At 43.0% G+C, this 10,000-nt stretch overlaps 1 protein-coding gene across 1 annotated transcript in view; it reads right to left on the bottom strand.

The window, feature by feature from the left end:
• LOC134444668 (stromal membrane-associated protein 1-like) overlaps window positions 1–10,000 on the bottom strand; it is a gene marked incomplete at its 5' end in the record, with an annotated part of 153,577 nt that overhangs the window by 143,008 nt on the left and 569 nt on the right. The window contains one exon of the mRNA XM_063193904.1: window positions 7,378–7,463. Coding sequence (XP_063049974.1) covers window positions 7,378–7,463 — 86 coding nt within the window. The remainder of the gene's footprint in view (window positions 1–7,377; window positions 7,464–10,000) is intronic.

The raw sequence follows: 10,000 nt of genomic DNA, 5'->3' as shown, positions 1-10,000 counted from the left end.
CGCTTGCCCTCTCTGTCTCTCGAGTGAGTCTCCAAATTCAAAATAGATCGCACGGTGTCACTCGTCCCGCCCCCTTTCTCAGAACTGTCTGTTTATTGGTTCACAGACTTCCCAGAGACAGTTGGAAGCGATATTACTATTGGCTGAGGGGCGCTTTGCCGTGAGGAGCGCTTTCGCCACGCTTTGTTGATTGCGACTTCAAAAAAAAAATTCATATCGCAAAATTACGCATCGGAGAGCGCCATTTCGGCGCTCCTTCTTCACATGGCGCTCTAGGCGACCGCCTAGCCGGCCTATGCTTATAACCGGCCCTGTGTGTGTGTGTGTGTGTGTGTGTGTGTGTGTGTGTGTGTGTGTGTGTGTGTGTGTGTGTGTGTGTGTGTGTGTGTTAAATCCAGGCCATTTCTCCAGGGTTAGGGGCATGTGGTCAGTAGCAGCCCATCAGAGAGGTGCCGTGGCCAGGGCGAGGTTTTCAGGATGCAGATGGATGGAGGGATGAGAGATGGAGGGATGAGAGATGAATGGATGCTGTGATGGAGGGATTGAGGACACAGCTATCCCCATCGTCTTCCACAACCATCTCTCTCTCTCTCTCTCTCTCTCTCTCTCTCTCTCTCTCTCTCTCTCTCTCTCTCCGTCTGTTTCTCTCCCTCAGCTGGGAATGATACCCATGTCTGGTTTATTTTGGGTCAGTTTGCGACAGTATGAGTGAACGCTTTGACATTTGGGACGGAGGGAAGAGTCTGTGTGAATGAGGGAAGAGTGTGTGTCAGGACATAAGTGGATTAGAGAAGCAGATCAGAAACAGCAGGAATCAGAGCAGAAGAGGAGAGAGAGAGCGAGAGAGAGAGAGAGAGAGAGAGAGAGAGAGAGAGAGAGACAGACAGACGCACACACGCACACACACACACACACACACACACACACACACACACACACACACACACACACACACACACACACACACACACACACACACACACACACACACACCATCTTAACCAGGCTCTCTACATTTCTACATATTGAACACACACACAGACCCACCCACACACACGATAGGGACATGTTCCCCCCTCATTTCCATTTTCAAGAGCCCATAGATGATCCATGAGTTCAGCTGGGAATCCTTTTAACTACGCAACCAATTTAAACCAGCACATTATTCTGACTTAAAAGCTCATTTTTACCACTTTAAATATACATCTGCGATTTAAGAGGGGGAAAATGTAGGATTTTAGCAGCGATTCCATCATTTGTTTGTCGCTCTCCATCTCTCTCCGCTGCCCCCCCTCGCAGAGAAGCCTTTGCGAACACTGGCAATTTCAATTTCAGTTTTTCCAGCAACTTAGAAGAAGTTGTTAGACACACTTGTGGCCAAAACGTCAGTCTGTAATGGCCTGCTATTAAAAGACAGAACACCCGCCAATTACTTTGTCAGTGTGTGCGGATGTCTTCTTCGTAAAAGCAGCAGCAGCAACCACAAAAACACTGAGGCTCGGCACAGAATGCTCAAGAGAGTACCCAGTGAAAATTTAATGACTGTTTAAAAAAAACACACTGTTGCATTTTCACAACGAGCTGCTTTCAGCTTTTCTTCCAGCACAAGCAGCAGCAGCAGAACAAAAGACGATGAGTCAGATCTCAAAGCAGTTTGCCATTTGTCTCCAAGCCAGTACAACCCCCCTCAACACCAACACCAACACCACCCCTAACACACACCCCTGTGCCCCACGCCTAATGATAGAAAACAGCCTTTGATAATGGGTGCATTACTCACTCTCCCTGACAAGCAAAAAAATAAAAAAAAGTCCATTATTGTGTAGCTTCATAAATGTTTTTTCCTTTCCCCGGAATACAATTTTGCCGTTTTGTCACCTAAAATAACAAAAGAGAGAGAGGGGAAAAGCCAATTCCCGATGAGTTATTTTACCACAAGGTCTTCTGCTTCCAGAGTTTTAGTGAATGTTGTACTGTAGTGTGTTTGACCTTGTACAAGCACAAAAGTCCATCATTGTGCAGCTTCACGAACATCTATTTATTTATTTATTTTTACAAAATCCACTTTTGCGTTATGTCATCCAAAATCACAAAGCCCATTGCTCCTATTGAGATACTTTGCCATTGAAGGTCTTCTGTCTCCACTCCACTCCACTGACTAACACATACACCGACCTTTATTAGGTACACCTAGTGCTGAGTTGGACCCCCTTTTGGCCTCAGAAATGCATTACCTCCCTGCAATAAAGCTCAGATAGGCTGTGGCATTCTAACAAAGTTCAATTGAAGAGTTCAGATGCAAACCCCCTAAGTGCCATTTCAGGAAATAATCTTAATTCATTTTTATTTAATACAAAGCTATCGAAATTGCATATTTTTTAATTTTATTTATGTAATATAACTATTTATATGTATTATCAAGTACAAAAATGTGAATCAAACCAACAACAGGGTTCTCTAAAAATATACAAGTGCAGGTCTTCAGAAATGTAGTTAGGGGGTTTTGCATCTGAACTCTTCAATTTAAAATATGGGGCCCACATCGAGCCAAGAAAATATCCCTATGCCACTACACCACCAGCCTGAACCATCGCTACAAGGCAGGATGGATCCATGCCTTCAAGTTGTTGACGACAAATTAACCCATTCCACCGAGTGTTGTAACAGAAATCAAGACTCATCAGACCAGGCAACGTTTTCCAATCTTCTATTGTCCAATTCTGGTGAGCCTGTGTGAATTACAACCTCATTTTCCTGTTCTTAGCTGACAGGAGTGGCACCTAGTGGGGGCTTATGCTGCTGTGGCCTATCTGACTCAAGGTTCGAGGTGTTGCACGTTCAGAGATACTGTTATTCATACCTTGGTTGTAACAAGTAGTTATTTCAGCTACTGTTGTCTTTGTTTCAGCTCGAGCCAGTCTGGCCATCCCCCTCTGACCTCAGGCATCAATCAGGCATTTTCACCCACAGAGCGGCTGCTCACCGGATGTTTTCTCGTTTTTGGACCCTTCTCTGTAAACCCTAGAAATGGTTATGCGTGAATATCCCACTAGATCAGCTGTGTCTGAAATATTCAAACCAAGCCCATCTGTCAACAACAACCATACCATGTTCAAAGCTGTATTCCCCATTATGATGCTCGGTTTGAGCTGCATCACATCGTCTTGGCCGTGTCTACATCCCTAAATGCATCCAGTTGGCACTGTGTGATTGACTGATTAGACATGTGCGTCAATGAGCAGTTGGAAAAGTGTGCCTATTAAAGTGGCCGATTAGTGTACTTTGTTGTGCTGTATTAAGACCAGTGCAGGAAGAGTAATCAGCAGGTCAACACTTTGTGTTTGTGTTTGTACTGAATGCCTCTTGCAGGCACACAAACAATAAATAAACTTACTGTATATCTGCAGCTTGTGGACTTGTGGACCAATCAGGCTCTAGTACACCCACGCCAATGTCTGCATTAAGTTCACAGACGGCGTGTGTGTGTGTACGCGCGCACCCAAGAAATTCTTGTCCAAGTCACCTAACGTCACATAACACATTCACACACAGACACTGTAAGCCCATGTCTCCGCCAAATACCAAAGAACAGCACATCAAGACGTTCCGTTCAAGGGCAACCATTCAGCATTTACTGAAGCTCAAGAAGTTCAGGCAGGAGAAGAGAAGACGTATTCCAATTACATATGATTCATATTCTTCTCCATCTCCTGAAACTCATCTCTCTACATCAACTTTCCACGCTCGCATGCACGCACGCACGCACGCACACATGCACGTATGCACACACTTCAGTACCTACCTGGTTTATTGCAACTGCACAGAGAAACTGTTCCATTGATTAAATGAGGCAGTCCCTAAAGTATGAACTAAGGAATACTTTTCCACAGCATTTAAAGTGTATTAAGATACTATTTTTTTCATGTACAGGTAGCCGCGTGGAAAAACTGGATAAAAAGCATTTTGTGCAGTACACTCCTCAATGAAAAATCTGAGGTTATGTTTTCCATTGATTTCTCAATGCGGCAAGAGAATTGTCTTCTTGCATGTTGAATTGATACATCAATGCACATCGATACATCATTATCACCCACTCTGCTTCCCTGCCCCAAGCCAGAAGAAGAGAGGGAGGTGAGAGTGTGGTGTGCATGTGTTGAGAGAGAACATTTCAAAAGTGTGTTTGTAAAATAGAAAAGGAAAGACAGGCATGCTACATCCAGTGCCGGATTAGAATGTCCAGGGAGCCTTAGGCTAAAAGTTACTATGGGCCCCCCCAGAGGGCAGATTTTCATAGACTGTCATAATTACGAGCTAGGAATTAAGGGTAACATATCTAACATAACATAACATATCACAATTCTGCAATTTTTGACTTTTGGCCCAACAGGGGCCACCTGCTAGGTGGGGGCAGGAGGGTGCAGCCATACAGTGAGGAGAATAAGTATTTGATCCCTTGCTGATTTTGTTGGTTTTCCCACTAATAAAGACATGATCATTCTATAATGTTAATGATAAAATGTATTATAATATAGAGAGACAGAATATCAAAAAGAAAATACAGAAAATAACTTTGAAGAATATATTTTAATTGATTTGTATTCCATTGAGGAAAATAAGTATTTGACCCCTCTAGTCAAAAAAGACAAAATACTTGGTGGCAAAGCCCTTGTTTTCACATACAGAGGTCAGATTTTTCTTTCAGTTAATGACAATGTTTGTGGGTATATTAAAAAGGATTTTTGTCCACTTTTCTTTGCAGATCTTCTCTAAATCACTTAAGTTGTATGACTGTAGCTTGCCAAATGGGAACTTCTGTTCCCTTCACAGGATTATTATAGGGTTAATGTTTGGGAACTGTCTAGGCCACTTCATGACCTTAATGTGCTTCTGCTTGAGCTACTCCTTCGTTGCTTGGGCTGTATGTTATGGATTATTATCATTTTGGGAGGCTAATCCATGACCCACCTTCAGTCTAGTGGTGGTGGGAAAGAGGTTGGCATGCAGCATTGTACGTTTACATGTCTCCCTCCATCCATTTCTTGACGATGTGAAGTTGTCCTGTGTCTTGGCCAGACAAACAACCTCAAAACATAATGTTACCACTTTCATTTATGATGTTGGAGAAGGTGTTGTTCTTGGGATCATAGGCAGCATTTCTCTTCCTCCAAACACATAGAGTTGTGTTAATGCCAAACAGTTTGATTTTGGTGTTATCTGATTCCAGCACCTCCCCCAATCATATCCTAATCCAGTTTGACGTTCATTGGCAAACCTCAGGTGAGTCTGAACAGGTTCCTTCTGAAGCCGGGGTACCATACATGCACTGCAGGATTTTAATCCGCTGTGGTATCAAGTGTTTCCAATAGTTTTCTTAGTGATTGAGGTCCCAGCTGCCTTGAGATCATTTCCTAGCTCCTCCCATACAGTTTTAAGGTGCTTTACCTCCTTTTTTTCTGGTTATTAAATTCCCACAAGGTCAAATCTTGTATGGAACCAGAGACAGGCCTAAGATTGATGATTGATGATCATTTTGTATGTCCTAAAATTGGGAAGAAATGCACCAACAGTTTGCTCTTTAATATCCAGGAGCCCATTTCAGCCTTATTGAGTTCTAAAATCTTGTCCCTGACATCCTTTGACAGCTTTTTGGTCTGTCCCATGTTGGCGAGTTTAGTTTGATTGATTGACTGATTCTATGGACTGATTCTGCAGATTCAATGTGTCTTTTCTGCAGGTTACTATTAACAGGTGTGTTCAATTCAGATAACAAGTTGATTGGAAGTGCCATTTGATCTGCGGGATCAGAACTCTTAATGGTTGGCAGGGGATCAAATACTTATTTCCCTCAATTAAATATACATCAATTATTATATATTCTTTAGAGTTAATTTCTGGATTTTCTTTTTGATATTCTGTCTCTCCATATTAGAATACATATTATCATTAACATTAAAGACTGATCATGTCTTTATTAGTGGGCAAACCAACAAAATCAGCAAGGGATCAAATAAATGAGAAATAATACTTACATAATGACTAACTCGTGATTCAGTAAGGGTTAACTAATGTTAAAAATAAGGCTTAACTAAGGCTTAACTTTGCTTAGCGAACAGTTACATCAGTACACACAAACCATTTACTAACGGTAGTAGTTAATGATTAAGAAATAAGAAATAATACTTACATAATGACTAACTTGTGCTTCACTAAGGGTTAACTAATGTTAAAATAAGGCTTAACTAAGGGTTAACTAATGCTCAAAAAGGGGTACTTATTATAAAGTGTTACCACTGTATCTAACCTGTGTGTTAATCCGACCATGGCTGGAGAGGGAGAGGGACAGAGAGAGAGAGAGAGAGAGAGAGAGAGAGAGAGAGAGAGAGAGAGAGACGGGGGGTAGAAAGACTCAACGATGAAGAACATCTCCTTGCTCATCCTCATCCTCATCCTCATCCTCATCCTCACCCGAGCCCTCCTCTTCATCACAACAGCCTACGGCTAACTCAACCCTGTGTCATAGCAGTGCAGAGGGGCTGAACAGGGCAACAACAAAGACAGGTAGGAGAAGAAGATGGAAGGGAAGAGTGGTGAAAAGAGGAGGGAAAGAAAGAGAGCGACTCCTGTCACAACAAGCATTGATCATCATCAGGCCAGTCATCCCCAGCTGCCACCCATGGAGGAATGAAACATGGAATATGCACGCACGCACGCACGCACGCACGCACACAAACACGCACACACATATACAAACACGCACAAGAAAAAAAACACACAAACAAAAAACACACACTCGTGAGCAAACACACACAAACACACATGAGGAAACACACACACACGAAAAAACACAAACACACACATGCACACACGCGCAGAGAGTGTGCGATCTATCGGCAGAGCTTAGTAAGCAGAAGCAGACGGTGTCAGACGGGCTGGTGACAAGCACAGCACTATCAACAGACAGCCACAGACACTGTCACCTCTCTCTAATCCTTACAGTCCCCAGGGACACAGATGCAAAACACAAAACAAACAAAAACAAAGAAAGGGATTTTTAAAAAAACACTGCAAAAGTAAACAGGTTGAGGACAAATGATGCATGTGTTAAGCATTTGTTTGTTGATGTGCATTTGAATTGTTACACCTGTTGAAAAGTTGTGTACGTGCAAATAAAGACAAAAGATAAAAGTGAACTCACATTCTAACGCTACTCTGAATAAGATAAACACTTAGTCTGTAACCCACTACAGTTTAGGTAATGGCAGGTAATGGTTTAGATTTAGGCATTTGAAAAAGATAGGAGCAACTCCAAAACAACTGCACACATGCACGCAAACGCACGCACGCAAACACACGAATACTTTATATGGGTAAGGATACTGGTCTGTCTGTGGCCTTCTGAAGTTCTCTGGGAGGTGGGCTTCATACTGCACTCTGGCCCTGGTGTTGCCCATGTCCTGGACACTCTACACAACACACAACCAGAAAAACAGAAACATCACAAGAAAACAACACAGGATTATTCATTACAGACAAGTGAACTTCACACATTATACAACACACAACCCAGACAAACAGACAATCACAAGAAAACAACAGCATCATTAATACAGTTTAGTTAACTTCCTATTATATTATACAACAAACAACCCAGACAGACAGACAATCACATGAAAATAACAGCATTATTCATTACAGTTTAGTTAACATCCCCCATTATATTAAAGGGGTATGTTTAAAACTTGTGTAACGAGATTGTGAGTGGAGTGTGTGCTGGCACAGTGCCATAGGGTTATACTAGGTGTGTACAGATGAAATACACATTGGTGCATCCACATGTATCAGCATGTAAATATTACAATGAAGAAACATTAAAAAGAGAGTTATCGCAATACTACCGTAGGTGCGCTGTGTGCATGCACAAGCCATGGTGGCCACTTGTGTGCGTGTGTGTGTGTATGTGTGCCTGTGCGTGTCTGTGCGTGTGTAAATACAGAACATGAATACAAAGTGTGTCAGGTTGGCTTTTTATACTGTCGTGTTCATATTAAGATATGTATGATGAGAAAACACACAATGGAAAAGGTGGCTGACTAATATCACAGAATCACATGAGATATGAAGTACACAAAAGGTCAACACAGAATCACATGAGATGAAGTACACAAAAGGTCACTGTTTATTCAAGCTGGTACAAACTCCCAATCACGTCCTGGAAAAGAAATGTACACAGACACACGTCTCTGTGTATCTGCGAGAAGACAAAAAATAAATAAAATACTCAGCCCCACAAACACATATGCACTAAGACTCACCAACGAGTGTGTGTGCGCACACACACACACACGTCCCTGCACAAATGCGAAGAGACACGTATACAGTACACACACACAAACACACACACACAATCTAATCCAGACACGTATACACATGCACACACATACTCTAATGCACTAATCAGCCAAAACTGGCAGAGGGCAAATTAACATGGAGTGGAGTGTGATGGATTTAATGGCTGGAAGATAGTGTGAACGCTTCTCTCTCTCTCTCTCTCTCTCTCTCTCTCTCTCTCTCTCTCTCTCTCTCTCTCTCTCTCTCTCTCTCTCTCTCTCTCTCTCTCTCTCTCTCTCTCTCTCTGCTGGAAGATAGTGTAAGCGCTTTTCTCCCTCGCTTGCTCGCTCTAACAATCTCTCTCCCTCTCTTTTTTTGGTTAAAGCAAAAAAAAGTGTGCGTTTGAGAGACACATTTAATTACCCATCAGGAATTAATTAGCCATTAAAACATCAATTAACATTCTGAACAGAGATGCCGAGTGCCTTGGCGTGCCGTCTGCAACCTTGCCTGACAGACATCACAGATGGAGCAGAGACTCAGAGAGTGTGTGTTTAAAAGAGCATGCTTAGTGCGTGTGTGTGTGTGTATCTGTGTGTGCATGTGTGTGTCTGTCTGTGTATGTGCGTGTCTATGTGTGTCCGTGAGCGTCTGTCTGTCTGTCTGTCTGTCTGTCTGTGCATGTGTGTGTGTGTGTGTGTGTGTGTGTGTGTGTGTGTGTGTGTGTGTGTGTGTGTGTGTGTGTGTGTGTGTGTGTGTGTGTGTGTGTGTGTGTGTGTGTGTGTGTGTGTGTGTGTGTGTGTGTGTGTGTGTGTGTGTGTGTGTGTGCGTGCGTGCACTGTGCATGCATGAGTCTATAAGATCTGCCTGTGTGACATTTCAACCCAGCTCATATGAGATAGGGGATGTGTTACTGAACTGGGTGACTTCCTTAGGACTGAAGAGGAGCCTTTTAGCCTCCCATGTCTCAGCAGCAGCAGCAGCAGCAGCAGCACAGTATATACAGATACATTAGATGAACTCAATCACATCTCATATACTGAACCATAGGAAGCAACAGAGATGCCAACACAACAGTTTGCCCACAGAATGGATTTACCGTGTGTGTGTGTGTGTGTGTGTGTGTGTGTGTGTGTGTGTGTGTGTGTGTGTGTGTGTGTGTGTGTGTGTGTGTGTGTGTGTGTGTGTGTGTGTGTATGTGTGTATGTGTGTGTGTGTGTGTGTGTGAAGAAAATTGCACCAATTCCAAGGACACAATGTGCGTCAGCGTCCCTGCTTGATTTCCATACCTGGTGAATTTATACTTATTGGCGCTGACGGATGTAGAGTCTTTGCAACCATCTGTGCGCGACCACGCCCCCCGCGCAGAGGCTCTGCAACCGTCGTCGCGCGCCTCAAGAAAATCCTGACTACACGGCAAACGGTTGCGAAGGTTGCAGAGAAAAGGCGCTGTGATTGGTCGGATCACTACTTCCTTGTTCTCGTGGCGGCACAGTTCTCCGGCAGTTTACGAGAGCCAAACTGACAATATTCTGTGAAATATGAACGCTTTCTTTCTAGTGTGTGTAAATAAATGAAGCTACAATGACTGAATTAGTAAGTAACAAACAAACAATACATCAGTTTAGCACTCGCGGCACAATGGCTGCAGTCTGACTGTACTGTAGCCTTG

Source organism: Engraulis encrasicolus, unplaced genomic scaffold, assembly GCF_034702125.1.
Source record: "Engraulis encrasicolus isolate BLACKSEA-1 unplaced genomic scaffold, IST_EnEncr_1.0 scaffold_64_np1212, whole genome shotgun sequence".
Taxonomy (NCBI): Eukaryota; Metazoa; Chordata; class Actinopteri; order Clupeiformes; family Engraulidae; genus Engraulis; species Engraulis encrasicolus.
The sequence above is the reverse complement of the archived record's forward strand: the minus strand, read 5'-3'. Positions and strand labels throughout refer to the sequence as shown.